The sequence below is a fragment of the Piliocolobus tephrosceles genome, chromosome 1 (assembly GCF_002776525.5).
Source record: "Piliocolobus tephrosceles isolate RC106 chromosome 1, ASM277652v3, whole genome shotgun sequence".
Lineage (NCBI taxonomy): Eukaryota > Metazoa > Chordata > Mammalia > Primates > Cercopithecidae > Piliocolobus > Piliocolobus tephrosceles.
The window spans coordinates 197,401,820-197,420,488 of NC_045434.1; the positions used below are offsets into that span (position 1 = coordinate 197,401,820).

Genomic DNA, 18,669 nt, shown 5'->3' on the forward strand with positions numbered 1-18,669 from the left:
ATATGGCAATAGTGAGTCCCCTGTCTTTGGAGGCATTCAAACAAAAGCCAGATGGCCATTTAGCAACAATCCATGTAAAACGCTATATGAAATAAAACCTACCTATCTAAGATCTCTTCCAATTCAGATTTTATTAAAGAATTTCTAAGGTCTTTGTGATGAGACATTTAGGCTAAGTTTCAAGAAATCAAGTCAAAATCAGTATGTGGGTTCATCTGCAATAAAAATGTTTGTTTTGCTTTTACAGTTTCCTCGTTTGGCTGTTGGATTTTAAGAAAAAGCATCCAAGAAAAACAAGGCCTGTTCAAAAACAAGACAACTTCCTTTCACTGTTGCCTGCATTTGTACGTGAGAAACGCTCATGACAGCAAAGTCTCCTTATGTACAATGAAACAAGGTCAGAGACAGATTTGATATTAAAAAATAAAAGACTAAAAACTTAGTTTAAGAGTCAATTTAATAAGTTTAAAATAAATGTTTAGTTTCATTAGGATGATGCTATCAATATTTTCCTGGTTACAGACACATTATTAAAGTTTTGGGTTAATTTTATTGACAATTCTTTAGATTCTTTCTCATGCTTGATAAAGTATGCTACCCAGTTAACTCTTGTCTACATGAGCAAAGCAGATAGTACAAAACAGGAAATTACAAATCACTGACACTTAGTCCTTGTGGGAATCATGCTTTTATCCCAGCAATTTTACAAGGTGGCTGGCATTCCCTGAGCATATTCTGAATTGCACTGTGGGGAAAGAGGTTGTGCTCAGTTGTAGGGTGGGGGGATGCACTGCCTGAGGATTAAAAAACTAGTTCTGTGACCGTGAGGAAGTTACTTCAATTTCCATGGTCTGGGTTCCCTCCTGTGTGAAAAGAGAAGGTGGACTTCAACCTCTAAGATCTTCTCCAATTTTCACATTTTATGAACTTTTGTAGAAAAAACATCAGGAGTTCATGTGGGATGACAGCAAGTTATTTCTTTGAGAAGAGTTTTGATCGCCAGGCAATATTCACAGCATAGAGACTGTCAGATGACGATGCTAGCATGGAAAAGAGACCCACACATTTAAATCACCCAGCAAATATTCCGAAGGCTAATTGTAGCACATGTTATGAAAGACATTCCAAACTGTGGTTCTGAAGAGCGTATCCCATCTTGCAGAGGTGGGGAGCCTGTGGGGACAAGAGTTCCGAAGCGGAAGAGACAACAAGAGTTCCCAGTAGCTAATGTTTGTCATTCTGGTTGACCGTGCTGGTCTATTAGGCTAGTGGTTCAGTATACAGATGAAATGAAACATGGAACCCGGTTTATTATCAGAACAACAAGAAATTGTCCCCTGTGTAAGACCGGAGTGTCAAATCTCTCTCCTTTTCTCGTCTCTCCTTCAACGGTGGGTGTGGAGTGACTGTGCGTCCCACTAGAACCACGTGTCATGGCTGAGTCATATCCTCTTGCCCTTGGAATGGGAGGCACAGCGGAAGAGCTTCCCACGGAAGGGACGTGGGGAGCCTGGTGCCCGGACCATGGTGCTTCTCTCTTCCAACACGTCCACTCACCCCTTGGGAGACCCTCAAAAGCCACTTAAACACTACATGTTCACAGAATTTTTGGTAAAAGTAAATACCAATTATAGTGAGGAAGAATTTTGACCATGAAATATTTTAAAAACTAAAAAATGTTTATATTTCATTTAACATTTGACACAGAAGAGACCACATCTGAATAAACACATTAAATCTTCAGAGCACTTTCATTGTGGTTTTGGACCTCAGATATGACAAATACTTATACTGACAAATCCATAATTTCTTTTGTAATTTCTTTTTATTTTTACAAATTATGCCATGATAAAATTTGACAAAAATTATTCATGTGAAAGTTTGCTTTAACGTTTTATAAGTTAATCAAGTGCATACCACAATAGATTTTTGGTTGTTGTTTAAATAGGGTGTTCTCATGATTTTAGTATTACACAACTTTAAGCTGCGACTACACTCAGAAATAAGTTTAGAAAACGGCATTACAAAAGGTTGGGAGTGAGCAGTAAAAAAAACAAACAAACCCAAGCAGGGCTGTTGTGCTGTGGGAAATCGGATGTTTTCACTGCCATAAGTCTTCAGTGCGGCCAAACTTAAAAACCAGCCCTCTGTGAATAAAACAAGAAATACCACATGACTCCCTGAATTTGAGAAAAGAATATGTGAGATTTCGAGAATGGTGTGAAACAAGCAACAAAGAATTGATGAGTTGTAGAAGAAAGTTTGGTACCAAATGTATCAAAACAGAAACTGATCATTCTAAGATAGTGAATTCTTCCATTATGTTCAACTGTGCTATTAACCACCATATTCCCAACAACCTTAACTTTCGAGTACTGAAGACACATGTGACTTTTAAAAAGTTAACCAGTGTTTATAGTAACCATTATATGTCTGATTTTTTTTTTTTTTTTTGGATGGAGTCTCGCTCTGTCACCAGGCTGGAGTGCAATGGTGCGATCTTGGCTCACTGCAAGCTCCGTCCCCCAGGTTCACGCCATTCTCCTGCCTCTGCCTCCCGAGTAGCTGGGACTACAGGCGCCCGCCACCACGCCCAGCTAATTTTTTTTTGTATTTTTAGCAGAGACAGGGTTTCACTGTGTTAGCCAGGATGGTCTCGATCTCCTGACCTTGTGATCTACCTGCCTCGGCCTCCCAAAGTGCTGGGATTACAGGCGTGAGCCACTGTGCCCGGCCCTATAGGTCTGACTTTATCAAATTCATTCAACAAACTGTTTTGGTGCCAGGGCTATAAAATAAGATACAAAGCCACTGTCCTCAAATTGCTCATTCTTGCTAACGCTATGTGGTAAGCATGGGGGTGGTTGGGGAAGGAGACTTACATACCAAGTATTAAGGGGGCACAGAAACACAGAAGTCAGTTGCCCTGAATAAGTTAGAAAAGGATTTACAGAGGTGGTAGTATTTGAGATGGGCTTTTGTGGAAAAACAGGAGTTTGAATGGGAGATTGGTAGGAACAAGACCTAGCGGGATGATGAAGGCAGGTGTTTTGGGGACAGGAAACAGTACATCAAAGGGGAAAGAGGCATAAAAAAGCATGGGGCTTCCAGAAAAGCCCAGGAGACTGGTATGACAGGAATTTGCCCTCACAGAGCTTAAGTCCAGGGCAAGCTTGTCCAACCCGCAAAGTGCAGGCCACATGTGGCCCAGGACGGCTTTGAACGTGGCCCAACACAAATTCGTAAACATTCTTAAAACATTATGAGATTTATTTTGTGATTTTTTTTTTTTAAGCCCATCAGCTATTGTTGGTGTATTCTATGAGTGCCTCAAGACAATTCTTCCAGTATGGCCCAGGGAAGCCAAAAAATTGGACACCCCTGGTCTAGGGTTTAGGTGAGGGAATGTCTACAGTTGTCCTCAAGGCTTCAATTTAAAAGAGGCAAGAGGGCAACTATATGCATAAAATGATAACTGAGGTGTTAACAGAACAAAGAAGAATCCACCATGGCCAGATTATGATTTAGGAGATGAGGAGGCAGGGAATGGACACAGCCAGGCGTTTGGAAGCCAACTGCCAAGGTTGGCAAATTACCCGCAGGTGTCTTAGATGAGCCAGAGTGCAGATGCCTGCCTGCGTGCTCTACGGGGCAGCTGGCGCACAGTCCCAGGCACCAAATGAAATGGGAGCTATAAGCCAGACATGGTGGCTCACGCCTTTAATCCCAGCACTTTGGGAAGCCAAGGTGGGTGGATCGCTTGAGCCCAGGAGTTTGAGACCAGCCTGGGCAATATGGCAAAACCCTGTCTCTACAAAAAATACAAAAATTAGTCAGGCATGGTGGCATGTGCCTGTAATCCCAGTTCTCTGCTCTTCTAGTTAATATCGGATCTACTGCTGTAACAAAGAAAAACTGAAGTTGGTTATTAGAGGCCTCTACTGTCCAAATAGCTTAAAAGAGACACTAACTTCAGAATACTCGTCACAAGATATGAACTCCAATCTGAAGAGTTTCTTGGGCAAGAGCCAGGGACCAGTCCCTCCTACACTGTCAGATGGTCACCGCTGGTACTGACATCTGTCCACTCTGACTTCTGAAATAGTAATTCTATGCTGCTGCTGAGTACCATTCTGTTATGAATCAGAATGGCAGGTGTCCCCTCCAAATCTCATGTTGAAATGTGATCCCCAATGCTGGTGCTGAAGCCAAGTGGGAGGTGTTAGTTATGGGGGCAAATCTTTTTTTTTTTTTTTGAGATGAAGTCTCACTCTGTCACCCAGGCTGGAGTGCAGTGGCTCGATCTTGGCTCACTGCAACCTCCACCTCCCAGGTTCAAGCGATTCTCCTGCCTCAGCCTCCCAAGAAGCTGGAACTACAGGCACGCACCACCATGCTCAGCTAATTTTTTTGTATTTTTAGTAAAGACAGGGTTTCACTATGTTGGCCAGGCTGGTCTCGAACTCCTGACCCCGTGATCCACCTGCCTTGGACTCCCAAAGTGCTGGGATTACAGGCATGAGCCACCGTGCCTGGCCAAGGGGGCAAATCTTTCATGAATGGCAGGTTAGTGCCATCCCCTTGGTGATGAATAAATTCTCGCTGTTAGTTCACATGAGAGGTTGTTTAGAGGAGGCTGGTACCTCCTCTTCCTCCCTCTCTTGCTTCATGTGATATGCTGGCTCCCACTTTGCCTTCTGCCATGACTGGAAGCTTCCTGAGGCCCTCACCAGAAGCAGATGCTGATGCTTCCTGTTCAGCCTACAGAACCATAAGCTAAAATAAACCTTTTTTCTTTCTAAATTACCCAGCCTCAGGTACCCCTAAATAGCAATGCAAATGGACTAAAACAATAGGCAATCTGCTACAACCACTCTGCTAACTGTGTCCATTACCTGGAGTTCAACTGGCTTATAGGATACAAGGTATAACCCAGAGAGGCTGTGCATCTTGTCACATCTAAGTTTACATTTTTCTTATTTCCAAACTGATTTTACAAAATGGCAAAAATGCCTGGTGATGGAATAGAATAGGTGTGAATACCAACTGGTGGCTCATTCTGAAGAGAAACTATTAGTATTTCAAGAGGGCTTCAGAAGACATGGGATTTTTGTTTCTTTTTTGGAGGTGGGTGGGAAGGGAAGGGGAAGGAAAAGTCCTGTAATATACATCAGATTCCTAGCCTTTTTTTGGATTAGCGACTTCTTTGAAAATCTGAGGAAAGCCACAAACTCTTTCCAGAAATATGCAAAACACCAATTTCCTGCAATATGGAAATGTCTGGTGAGTTCTCACTTTCAGAAGGCTATGGACAGAAGAAAGGTTAAGCATTCCTGGCCGGGCACAGTGGTTCATGCCCATAATCCCAGCACTTTGGGAGGCCGAGGCGGGTGGATCACGAGGTCAGGAGATCAAGACCATCCTGGCTAACCCAGTGAAACCCCGTCTCTACTAAAAATACAAAATATTAGCTGGGCAAGGTGGCGGGTGCCTGTAGTCCCAGTTACTTGGGAGGCTGAGGCCAGAGAATCGCTTGAACCCGGCAGGCAGAGGTTGCAGGGAGCCGAGATCACGTCACTGCACTCCAGCCTGGGTGACAGAGCGAGACTCCATCTTTTTTTTTTTAAAAAAAAAAAGAACTCCTGATGCAGGCCGGGCACAGTGGCTCACACCTGTAATCCCAGAACTTTGGGAGACCAAGGTGGGCAGATCACGAGATCAGGAGATCACGACCATCCTGGCCAACATGGTGAAACGCTGTCTCTACTGAAAATACAAAAAAAATAGCCAGGCGTGGTGGTGTGTGCCTGTAGTCCCAGCTGCTTGGGAGGCTGAGGCAGGAGAATCGCTTGAACCCAGGAGGCAGAGGTTGCAGTGAGCTGAGATCGCGCCATTGCAGTCCAGCCTGGTGAGAGACTGAGACTCTGTCTCAAAAACAAACAAACAAACAAACAAACAAACAAACAAACAAACAAACAAACAAACACCAAAAACCAAAAAACAACAAAGCTCCTGATGCAGAGGATTAAGAGCCGTTGAGTTGTTTGTGGGGTTTTTCAGCCAGTGATGGGGATGGGTTATGGGGGCTGGAGGGGGTGGCAGTGGTTGGAGGAACAGTCTGGGTAAAGGGCAGGCCCTAAATTTCTAGGAAAGATGAACATCAGAGACGATTATTGATAAAAGCCTTGAGGTTTTTAGAGGTTTTCATCATCTTTTCATTTGTAATTGAAAGGGAAGGATAAAAAATGGGCTTTTCCTCCACACCTCAAATCTCACTCACAAATTCTACAGTATCAAGGACAGAACTATAAAATATATCAGAAACCAAAATTTAAGGATAAATGGTTTTAGGCAGGCTTTCATCTAAAGCAAGTGTTAGAGATCTAAGTTTAAAATGAACATCACCAGTGTTATGTAACTAAAGCTTCATGAATCATAGTTACTCACTCATTAAAAGGGGGCGTGGTAGCAATCTTAAAAATTAATGTAAGCTCCTAAGGTTGGCAGCAAACCAACTCATCTATTTAAAATACCCTTCTCAACCTTACTCTTCATGTTTATGAAAATATCATGGGGGAGGGGTATTGGATGAGTAAGCAACTAAATATAGTAAATGATATAAAGAAGCTATTTTTTTAAAAAAAGGTAAGATAAAGAATGCAAAACAAACTTACCCAAAAAAGATGAAGGCATTCTGGAAAAATACAGCAATTCCAGGGTATACTATGTCTTTTTCTGTAAAAAATAATTGCAGTGTTCAGAAGGTTATGATCTCAAAACATTTAGTTTCAGATATATTGGCAAATACCAGTTTTTCCACCTAGAAGAATTGATTTTTCTTGGAATCAGGGTTGGCTTGAGTATTAAAATGACATAATGTGTGACAGAATCTAGCACGGCTTTAGTAAATGACAGCTCCCTTCGTTCATTTAACAAATATTTACTGGGGGCATACAGTATGCTGGCCCTATTTAATGCTGAGGATACTGCAATAAACAAAACAGGTACAATTTTTTTTTGCCCTCATGGAACCAGAGAATATACTGAATAAAAAGAAGATAAAATAATGCAGGAAAGGTAGAGAAGTGTAGTATGACATCGGACACAGGTGGCCAGGAAGACCCCATGAGAAGGTGACACTGGAGTAAGGACACGCAGGAAGTGAGGGCAGAAGCCATGCACACGCCCTGAGGGAGCACGCCAATGTATTACAGGAACAGCCATGTAGGCACAAGAAGGGAAGAGCAGGAAAAGGGTAAAGAAAGAGGGCAGCTGGGCGGTGGAGACCTGGCTGTCACAGTGAGGACTCTGATTGTTACTGAGTAAGATGAGAAGCCACAGGGTTGTGAGCAGAAAGGTGATCTGAGCTGACATATTTTAAGAGGATCCCTCTGGCTGCTGTGCTGAGGGTAGATTAAAGGAGGCAAGAGAGGAAACAGAAGCCAGTTAGGAGGCTCTTCCAGGAAATCAGGTGAGAAATTATGATGGATTGAACCAGGGTGGTAGCAATGGAGGATGGTAAATGGTGGTTAGACTCAGGATATATTTTACAGCACAGTCAACAGGATCTGCAGATAGACTGGATGTGGGGCATGGGAGGAAGACAAGTGTCATCTTTGACAGGCCTTCACCATCTAGGGCTTTTGGCCTAAACACCTGGAAAGATAGAGTAGCCAGACATTAACTAAGATTGGAAGGACTGCTGGAGCAACATTTTTTTCTGACTGTATCTAGAAATGAAGTTGAAATTCTCATGGCCGGGCGCGGTGGCTCAAGCCTGTAATCCCAGCACTTTGGGAGGCCGAGACGGGTGGATCACGAGGTCAGGAGTTCGAGACCATCCTGGCTAACACGGTGAAACCCCATCTCTACTAAAAATACAAAAAACTAGCCGGGCGAGGTGGCGGGCGCCTGTAGTCCCAGCTACTCAGGAGGCTGAGGCAGGAGAATGGCGTAAACCCAGGAGGCGGAGCTTGCAGTGAGCTGAGATCCGGCCACTGCACTCCAGCCTGGGTGACAGAGCGAGACTCCGTCTCAAAAACAAAAAAAAAAAAAAAAAAAAAAAGAAATTCTCATAAATTTCTACTGGAATTGTCAATGACTGCTCACTGACAGAGGCACAATAAATAGGTGAACTGTCAAATTTTTCTCATTTCAGAACAGCTTTGGTTAATCTGATTAACATAACAGATGGTTTGCATAGGTCTTCACTACCATTTCACGTTAAATAACCATTACCACTACAATGGCTTCTAAAAATGTTATAAAGCCAACTTTATAAAATTACAGATCTGCTAATAATTCTCAAAACATAACCTTGCTCCAGAAGTTTTCAAGAAAATAGCCTAAAATTATGAGATAAAGACATTCCTGTTAAAAGGGGCTCCTGTATTAATAGTTGTATCTGGGAAAGAGTTATCAGTAATTTCATTTTCTTCTTTTGAGTTCTTTTACATTCTTAGTTTTCTATAATGAACAAGTATTATGCAATTCCCATGATTAAAAAGGTAATTTTTTCCCCTTTTTCTTTCTTTGTTTTTTGAGAGGGTCTCCCTCTGTTACCCAGGCTGCAGTGCAGTGGCATGATCGCAGCTCACTGCAACCTCTACCTCCTGGGTTAAAGAGATTCTCGTGCCTCAGCCTTCCAGGTAGCTGGGATTACAAGTGTGCGCCACCACGCCCGGGTAACTTTTGTATTTTTAGTAGAGACAAGGTTTTGTCATGTTGGCCAGACTGGTCTCAAACTCCTGGTCTCAAGTGATCTGCTTGCCTCAGCCTCCCTAAGTGCTGGGATTACAGGCACGAGCCACTGCACCCAACCACATTTTAAAATATATATATGGCTAGGCATGGTGGCTTACTCCTGTAATCCCAGCACTTTGGGAGGCCAAGGCAGGTGGATCACCTGAGGTCAGGAGTTCAAGACCAGCCTGGCCAACATGGCAAACCCCTGTCTCTACTAAAAGTACAAAAATTAGCTGGGCGTGGTGGCGGGTGCCTGTAATCCCAGCTACTTGGGAGGCTGAAGCAGAAGAATCGCTTGAACCTGGGAGGCGGAGGTTGCAGTGAGCTGAGATTGCATCACTGCACTCTAGCCTGGGCAACAAATTTATTTATAGATACATATAAAACAGATTTTATAGCAACAAAAGAACAATTTCTAATATGTTAAATGCAACTGGGGGATAAAAATTATAATAACTAAAAACATAAGAAAAGAGAACAAAAGGAAATAAAACAAAATATTTAAGAGTGCTGAAATTATTATTACTTATTTTTCTTTTCTTTCTTTGCTTTTCTCTCTCTCTTTTTTTTTTTTTTTGAGATGGAGTCTTGCTCTGTCGCCCAGGTTGGAGTGCAGTGGCGCGATCTTGGCTCACTGCAAGCTCTGCCTCCCAAGCTCAGGTGATCCCTTCACTTTAGTCTCCTGAGTAGCTGGGACCACAGGTGCACGCCACCATACTCGGCTAAGTATTTATTATTTGTAGAGATGAGGTCTCCCTATGCTGTCCAAGCTGGTCTCAAAATCCTGGCCTCATGTAATACTCCCTCCTTGGCCTCCTGAAGTGCTGGGATTGCACTGCACCCACCCTCTTTTATTTTCTACAATTTTGGGAACATGATTTTAATAATAAATTACACAGGGCTAGGCCTAGGGGTTCACACCTGTAATTCCAGAACTTTGGGAAGCTGAGACAGGCAGATCACTTGAGCCTGGGAGTTTGAGACTAGCCTGGGCAACATGGTGAAGCCCCATCTCTACAAAAAATACAAAAAACTAGCAGGGCTTGGTGGCATGCGCCCATCATCTCAGCTACTCAGGAAGCTGAGGTGGGGGGATTGCTTGAGCCTGGGAGGTGGAGGTTGCAGTTAGCTGAGATTGTGCCACTGCATTCCAGTCTGGGTGACAGAGCAAGACCCTGTCTCAAAAAATAAATAAATAAATAAACAAACAAATAAATAATGCAAATATTTGGAAATATCTATTACTCCTATCAGATTAAATAATTTTAATACAAATTTAGGAAACATTATTTTAATCTAAAAGTTACACTGTATTCAAGTAAGTGTTAAAATATAAGCTAAATAGGCCAGGCGCGGTGGCTCACGCCTGTAATCCCAGCACTTTGGGAGGCCGAGGCAGGCAGATCATGGTCAGGAGATCGAGACCATCCTGGCTAACACAGTGAAACCCCATCTCTACTAAAAATACAAAAAAAAAAATTAGCTAAGAATGGTGGTGGGCACCTGTAGTCCCAGCGACTCGGGAGGCTGAGGCAGGAGAATGGCACGAACCTGGGAGGTGAAACTGGCAGTGAGCCAAGATCACATCACTGCACTCCAGCTTGGGTGACAGAGCGAGACTCTGTCTCAAAAAAAAAAAAAAAAAAAAGAGCTAAATATATATATAACCTGGTCCAGTTTTTATAAATCATTAATACTGTATTTTTATTACGACAGCCACAGCAATTTTACCTGGACCATTAAATGGGTTTTCTATTTTCCTACGGTCCCTCAAGGTGAAATTTCTCCCAGGGTCTAACAGTACACCTTTTCCTGAGCTGGCCTTAAACTAGCCTTATATAGCAGAAGTATATTAAATGTTAGTTTACTTTTTTGTCTAAAAGGAGATGACATCGTATTACCAGGGAGGCTTAACTGAATAAATCTCAATTCTGGGATGTTAGAGCTTTGCACAGATAATCTGAAAGTCAGAACTTGTTAGGCCAAGCTTGAGGCCACGAGTTCAAGGCCAGCCTTAGCAACATAGCAAGATCCCACCTCTACGAAAAATGAAAAAATTAGCTGGGTATGGTTGTGTGTGCCTGTGGCCCTAGCTACCTGGGAAGCTGAGGTGGGAGGATGGCTTGAGTCCAAGAGGTTGAGGCCGCAGTGGGCCATGATCATGCCACTGTACTCCAGCCTGGGTGACAATAAGACTCTTGTCTCTTCAAAAGAAACATCTGCTAACTAGATAGATAACATATACATTCTGCTTTTGAGATTTTTGGAAGCCAAAGAGAAGCAGTGTTTAGAGCTGTCTCATCCCTTCTAGACTCTGGATAAGAAGAAAAAAGACTGAAGAAAGGAACACTAAAAATATACAAGACAAAACCAAACACTGTCACTGGGGCGGGGGGGAGGGTCCCCAGATATAAATGCATTGCTAGCAGTTGGCCCATCTATAGGAAAAAAGTTTTATTCTAAAATAACCAACTTTAATGCAAAATTCCAGTATTCCACTGAAGTAAGTTGTAACCCATGTTTTCTCTTACCTTTAGCAACATAACCTCCAAAAAGAATCCACATAGATGCAATCAGAGATCCAAAGGCCAACATGAAACCAATGAATAGCCAAATGCGAGCACCTTGAAAGAAATAATATTTACCAGAACTGTTTCGCATAGGGCAGTAAAATTAACTTTCAAAAATAAAACAAAACCCAAACAGAAAAAAAAAAAAGTGCAGCTGCCATTAAAGTCTAATGTAAGAACAGCGGAAGATGCACTAAACATCTTCATCAGTATGGCTGTTGGCCTTTTTCTTCTTGGTTGGCCTGATAGATTTTTAAAAATTATTTATTAGTCTGTATAAGTGCATATACTTACTTCCCCAACTGCCTACACCGAGAAAACCCATACTCAACCTTCCTGTAAAACATCTCATAAAATCTGTTTCACCATATTTAGAGGCTCATTCTCCATATGCTTTTATATGGAGCATGCTTCCACATTTTTAAAGTCCTCCTCTGCCAGGCACCATGGCTCACGCCTGTAATCCCAACACTTTGGGAGGCCGAGACAGGCGGATCACGAGGTCAGGATAGTGAGACCATCCTGACTAACACAGTGAAACCCCATCTCTACTAAAAATACAAAAAATTAGCTGGGTGTTGTGTCGGGCGCCTGTAGTCCCAGCTACTTGGGAGGCTCAGGCAGGAGAATGGCCTGAACCTGGGAGGTGGAGCTTGCAGTGAGCCGAGATCCCGCCACTATACTCCAGGCTGGGCGACAGAGCGAGACTCTGTCTCAAAAAATAAATAAATAAATAAATAAAGTCCTCCAAGAGTACTTTCAAACAGTAACACAGATATACAGTAAAAAATTCATATTCAGTGATAACGAATCTCAAAGCTACCATATTTCACTTTCAGGGAAGTCAGGCAGCAAAATAAATTCAAATTTATGTGACCAGAACTTAGGAAGATGCATTAAAATTATGTTAACAGAGGAGGACAGCCAACTTTCCAATCACATTAACATGTTTATGAAAATTTGCTATAAATAATAAATGGAGTCACAACTGCCTAAAATGAATTCTGATAGGGCCTCTTTAATTAACACAAATACATGTTAATAAAAACACTGCCTACGGCTCAATAAAGCACAGCAAATAGAATGTTATATATTAATTCCCAATTTCAAGCCCAAAACATAAAACAATAGATTCAAAATAAGCTGTTACTCATAGATATATTAAAACAAATAGAAAAGTGGTACTTCCATGTGAAATTCTCATCTTAAGGATTTAAGCATGTATAATAAGATGCTGTTTGCACCTACTTACCTGTTTGACCCAGACAACCTTCACTGTAACTATCACCTCGGACTTGTCCATTTGATACTGCATTAATCCTGTATGAATAAAATAAAACCAAGAGATCAGGGTCCATGACACCAATTACCAGAAACAATAATCTACAGTTTCTCAAATTTAAGGTTAGGTCTCAAAAGTCTTTTTTTTTTTTTTTTTAAGATACAGGGTCTCACTCTGTTGCTCAAGCTAGAATACAGTGGCATAACCATGGCCTACTGTAGCCTTGAACTCCTGGGCTCAAGAGATCCTCCCACTCCACCCTCCTGAGTAGCTGGGATTACAGGTGCACGCCACCACACCTGGCTAATTTTTAAAAATTTTTTGTAGAGATGAGGTCTCGCTATGTTGCTCAGGCTAGACTCAAACTCCTGACCTCAACATATCCTCCTTGCCTTGACTTCCCAAAGTGCCACCACACCTGGCTCATAGGCCTTCAGTTCTTGAGTAAAGAGTTCATATGACTGGTCTCTTCAACCAGATATTCTCTACAGCAGTGGTCATGGGCCCTAGACTAGCAGAATCAGCATTACTTGGCAACCTATTTGACAAGAAAATTCTCTGGCCCTAACCCAAACCTAGCAAAGCAGACACTCTGGGCATGGGGCCCAGAAATTTGAATTCTAACAAGTCTTTCAGGTGAGTCTGGATTGTTAAAATTTGGGAATGAGGCCAGGCGTGGTAGTTCATGCCTGTAATCCCAGCACTTTGGGAGGCTGCGACAGGCGGATCACCTGAGGTCAGGAGTTCGAGACCAGCCTAACCAACGTGGAGAGACCCCGTCTCTACTAAAAATACAGAATCAGCTGGGCGTGGTGGTGCATGCCTGTGATCCCAGCTACTCGGGAGGCTGAGGCAGGAGAACCACTTGAACCTGGGAAACAGACTGTGGTAAGCCGAGATCGCGCCATTGCAATTCAGCCTGGGCGACAAGAGCAAAACTCTGTCTCTTAAAAAAAAAAAAAAAACAGGAATGAAATTCTCAAAATTTTCTTTTGGTAAGATACGAACAGGTAAAAAGATAATTTCGCTTGCTTCTGATTTTCCATTTGTATATATCAGACATGACATGTACTCATGTATGGCAATGGCAGAGGGAGCAAACGGGCCCTAGATAATCCAAATATTTCTTAAAATTGGCTTTGGAATAAATTTTTTGTACTAATTTTGTACTAACATCAAATGTTTGGAGAAATAACTATATTTCAAACAACACAATAACTTTTTGCTGTGAAGATATTATTGAATAGAGATTCAAGTGTAAAATCTTGTTTTTTTAATCTTTGATACAGGCTCTAAACATAAGTGTTTTACCAACTTTTCATAGCGTACCACTCTAAAGTGATAGGCTTGCTTTCTTTAGGATTATCCTTTGAAACATTCCAAATGTCATGCGAAAACGTTCACAATACATCAAGTTAAAGTTACAAAACATTACACCTATGATACATATACCCATTTAGTTGTGTGTGTCTAACACTAGAATATAAGCTTCATGAGGACAGGAGCCATTGTCTGTCTTGTTTCCCATTTTCATTCTCAATGCCTAGCACAAGGCTAGGGGCTTTGCACATAGTAGGTGCTCAATAAATGTGTTTAGGTCAGGCCTGGTAGCTTGCACCAGTAATCCCAGCACTTTGGAAGGCCGAGGTAGGAGGATTGCTTGAGCCCGGGACTTTGAGACCAGCCTGGGCAACATAGTAAGACCTTGTCTCTATGGAAAAAAAAAAAAAAAGTGTTGAATATAGGAATCCTAGTTTTTTTCACAGTAATATGTCTTAATTTATTCATACAAATCTAAGTCTCAGAATGATCAAAATACTCAATTATTTTCAGTGATCTCTATACACTACTAAATTATTTTGTATATGAAATAAATATATTTAAAAAAACAGGCTTCATATTTATAAGTAAAACACAAATAAATGTTCTTGGGGTACTGGTTCTTGGGTCTTGTTCTCCTTGCTGAGCCATGTGAATAAACTTCAGAGCCCTCTGTGAGCCACCACAATCTTGTCTTCACTATTAGGGACACTTTGGAATGAACAATCTCTGTTCTCCGCTATGACTATTTTTAAGTTTGTTCTCAGATTTACAGGAAAGTTACTAAATAATCCTTTTCCTGAAGCATCTGGTATTTGTCAACATGATGCTCTGTAACTGGGGGCTGTAAGTGTGCTCCTGGTGTTGGGGTGTAGCTGATCTGGGCACTCTCAGTGGACAGAGCTGCCACACTACTTCCCTTGCCCCATCTGGATAGCCTCTTCACTCTGCTCAGACTCCAGTATCCCACTGAGGGCTGCCTTCTTCCATCCCGCACACCCCACTGCATGGATCCCCTCCCCACCATGCTCAGGATCTGAGCCCATGCTGAGCTGCCCTCCTATGGGAGCCCCTTCCCACCCTGCCTGAGCCCAGCAGCCTGTTCTGGGTCACCACAACTTGTCTCTCTATAGAAGATGCCTGTCATGCTTGACCTCACCTAATAGCTTTTGGACTGAATTTTTCAGGAAGAGGAAAGGAAGAGAAGAGTTAAATATTACTTTTAAAACATATAGATGTGTGTTAGAGAAAGAGAAAACAAAAAAACACACTGGTAGAATATCTGTCAAAATGTTACAGTTTGGTGAGATAATAGGCAACTTTGTTTTTGCTTATTGGTATATCCCACTGTTTTTTTTTTTTTTTTTTTTTTTTGAAATGGAGTCTTGCTCTGTTACCAGGCTGGAGTGCAGTGGCATGATCTCAGCTCACTGCAACCTCCACCTCCTGGGTTCAAGTGTTTCCCCTGTCTCAGCCTCCCGAGTAGCTGGGACTGCAGGCGCGCACCACCACGCCCGGCTAATTTTTTGTATTTTAGTAGAGACAGGGCTTCACCATATTGGCCAGGATGTCTCGATCTCCTGACCTCAAGATCCTTCTGCCTTGGCCTCCCGAAGTGCTGGGATTACAGGCGTGAGCCACTGCGCCTGGCCTACCCTACATTTTTAAAATTAAAAAATACAGAGTCATACACAGAACATTTATTAACAATTTTAAAGCCACAAAATCAGAGAACTTTTGTAATAAGAGAAAAAAAAAGTTATTAATGAAAGAATAGCCGCTTTTGGACTCCCATCCATTTGAATTCTAATTTTTTCTTTAAAATTATGGCCTGACACTATCTGACACTATAATAAAAAGATGTAAGCTGAAGCCAAATAAATAATAAACATTTATAAAAACATGAAGTCAGCTCTGCTATAATTATGTAAATGCAACAAAATGTAAGTTTAGCAGGGAACACATTTGAATAGTACATTCAAGCTCATATATAGCTACACTTCCCCTCCACAGACTTGCTACTGCTTCAAAGGGGAACAAAATAATTTTTTAAAGATCTAAGGACAAAAGCAGGACAAAAATACAATCACAAAAATAAAACTTTTAAATCTAAACCAATGTTGAAATTCAGGTGTCAGCTTTCTAAAAGAATTCTAACAGTGGCTGGGCACGGTGGCTCATGCCTGTAATCCCAGCACTTTGGGAGTCTGAGGCGGGCGGATCATGAGCTCAGGAGATTGAGACTATCCTGGCTAACATGGTGAAACCCCCTCTCTACTAAAAACACACAAAAAATTAGCTGGGTGTGGTGGCGGGTACCTGTAGTCCCAGCTACTTGGGAGGCTGAGGCAGGAGAATAGCATGAACCCGGAAGGCAGAGCTTGCAGGGAGCCCAGATTGCGCCACTGCACTCCAGCCTGGGAGACAGAATCAGACTCCATCTTAAAAAAAAAAAAAAAAAAAATTCTAACAGCATCACTATTACAGTAAAATAAATTGCAACAAAATGGAGAGAACTAGAAATAGCTGCATCATGGCTGAACTTCAAAGAAAAAGATCACAGCCCTTTGCTATCAGTGGCTTCTGAAGTCAGACCTTTACTTCTGCGAATGAATAACTACTCTGGCAATGACCCCACGCCAGGCACAGTCAAACTGGCTGCCCTTAGCCACTTGCTTTATTCTGAAAATACAAGTTACTGTGTTTACACTTAAGTAACTGTAGCATAATTTAAAAAGGTGTATAATTTTCAACTTGGATTACCTGGAAGCCTGGAAGAGATGACTCTACAACCTAAATTAAAAGTCTACAGAAGGCCGGGCATAGTGGCTCACACCTGTAATCCTAGCACTGTGGGAGGCCAAGGCAGGTGGATTGCTTGAGCCCAGGATTTCAAGACCAGCCTGATCAACATGGTAAGACCTCGTCTTCATTAAAGAAGAAAAAAAAAACTATAGGAAAAAACAATACTAAATAAGAAAGTCATAGCCCAAGTATGAAGCAAACTAAACTATATTATGAATTTGAGAAACTGGTAAGAATACAAGAATATTTTCAAAATATATTGATAAATTTGAGAAGCACAGGGTCATGGTATTGAAACTTACACTATTTGGCACTGCAATGAATTCTGTTTACCAGTTTTAAAAATTTTTTCAACAGGAATGCTTCTATTAAAATCTAAGGTCATTTCATTCCTCTGCTTAAAGCCTTCTAATGGCTTCCATTACACTTACAATGAAAGTAAAGTTCTTGGCCGGGCGCGGTGGCTCAAGCCTGTAATCCCAGCACTTTGGGAGGCCGAGGTAGGCTGATCACCTGAGGTGAGGAGTACGAGACCAGCCTGGCTAACATGGTGAAACCCAGTTTCTACCAAAAATAAGCCAGGTGTTGTGGCACACGCCTGTAATCCCAGCTACTCAGGAGGCTGAAGCAGGAGAATCGCTGGAATCCAGGAGGCAGAGGTTGCAGTGAGCCGAGACTGCACCATTGCATTCCAGCTTGAGCAACAAGAGCCAAACTCCGTCTCAAAAAAAAAGGAAAAAAAAAGTAAAGTTCTTATTTTTGTGATGGGGCCTCGCTCTATTACCCAGGCTGAAGTGCAGTGGCACAATCAAGACTTACTGTAGCCTCGAATTCCCACGCTCTGGCAATCCTCCCGCCTTAGCCTCCGGGGCAGCTGGGACCACAGGCATGCCCTATCAATTTTTGTATTTTGGTAGAGATGAGGTTTCACCATGTTGCCCACACTGGGCTCAAATTCCTGAGCTCAAGTGATCCATCCACCTCGGCCTCCCAAAGTGCTAGAATTACAGGCATGAGTCACTGCATCAGGTTGAAAATAAAGTTCTTATAATGCTTTTCAAGGTCCTATGCCATCTGCCCTTCTCCATCACTTCTCTGACCTCAATCAATTTCTCTTTCTTTTGATCTTGCTGCTGCAGTTATACTGGTCTCCTTGCCGTAAAGCCTTCGTACTTGCTGTTCCACCTGCCTGGAATGAATCTCTCTTATATATCCCCATCCCCTAGTCAGTTCCTTCATTTTCTTTAAGTCTTTACTCAAAGTCACCTTCTTAGTGAGACCTTCTCTGACTCTACTGAAAATTTCTGGCCACATGTGGTGGCTCACACCTGTAATCCTGGCACTTTGGGAGGTCGAGGTGGGAGGATCACTTGAGCCCAAGAGACCAATCTGAGCAACATGATGAGACATCCTCTCTATAAATTTTTTTTTTTTTAATTTCTATCCATCCTGTTGACATCCCATATCTCCTTTCTCTATTTTTTTCTCCTTTGCACTTATTTTAAATGCCAAAAAGACATGGATTTTTCCTGTTTTATTAACTACTGTATGTCCTGTACCTAGAGCAGAGTCTGGAATATAAAAGCTTAATAAATATTGTTGGAAGAATTATCCCTTAGACAAAATACACAGTTTCTGACTTAAATGTAAAGCTATTAAACCCTGGGGGTATAAAAATGAAAGGATAGCTGAGAGAAGATAGGAGAGGGTGGAGAGGTGGACAAGAAGAACAAAGAGGACTGCTGATTTTCTGTGTAAGTCCATCTCTACTGTATGACTTTTAAATCATGTACAGTATGTTAATCTGATAATATTTAGAATTTTAAATCTATGCAACTATATTTGAAACAGTTTTATTTTGTGGCAATCTATGTAAGTAATGCCAATTATGATGACACTTACATTAGGAAGGCTATGGTTGCTATAACACCACAGGCATGGTATGAG

General features: G+C 41.9%; 2 protein-coding genes across 10 annotated transcripts in view; one reads left to right on the forward strand and one right to left on the reverse strand.

Annotated features, from left to right (window-relative positions):
• The window catches only part of LOC111547669 (RH-like protein), a 57,257-nt gene extending 56,705 nt beyond the window's left edge, over positions 1-552 (forward strand). For 4 of the 9 annotated variants that reach the window (XM_023219602.1, XM_023219606.2, XM_023219604.2 and 1 more), the window contains one exon: positions 248-552. In XM_023219602.1, the coding sequence (XP_023075370.1) occupies positions 248-274 (27 nt within the window). In that variant the 3' untranslated portion in view covers positions 275-552. The remainder of the gene's footprint in view (positions 1-247) is intronic. The other 5 variants (XM_023219607.1, XM_023219608.1, XM_023219609.1 and 2 more) reach the window with 3 other exon arrangements.
• TMEM50A (transmembrane protein 50A) overlaps positions 440-18,669 on the reverse strand; it is a 21,413-nt gene continuing 3,183 nt past the window's right edge. The window contains exons 4-7 of the mRNA XM_026455949.1: positions 12,568-12,635; positions 11,277-11,369; positions 6,675-6,735; positions 440-2,147 (exon numbers count right to left, since the gene is read on the reverse strand). Of these exons, the coding sequence (XP_026311734.1) occupies positions 2,102-2,147; positions 6,675-6,735; positions 11,277-11,369; positions 12,568-12,635 (268 nt within the window). The 3' untranslated portion in view covers positions 440-2,101. The remainder of the gene's footprint in view (positions 2,148-6,674; positions 6,736-11,276; positions 11,370-12,567; positions 12,636-18,669) is intronic.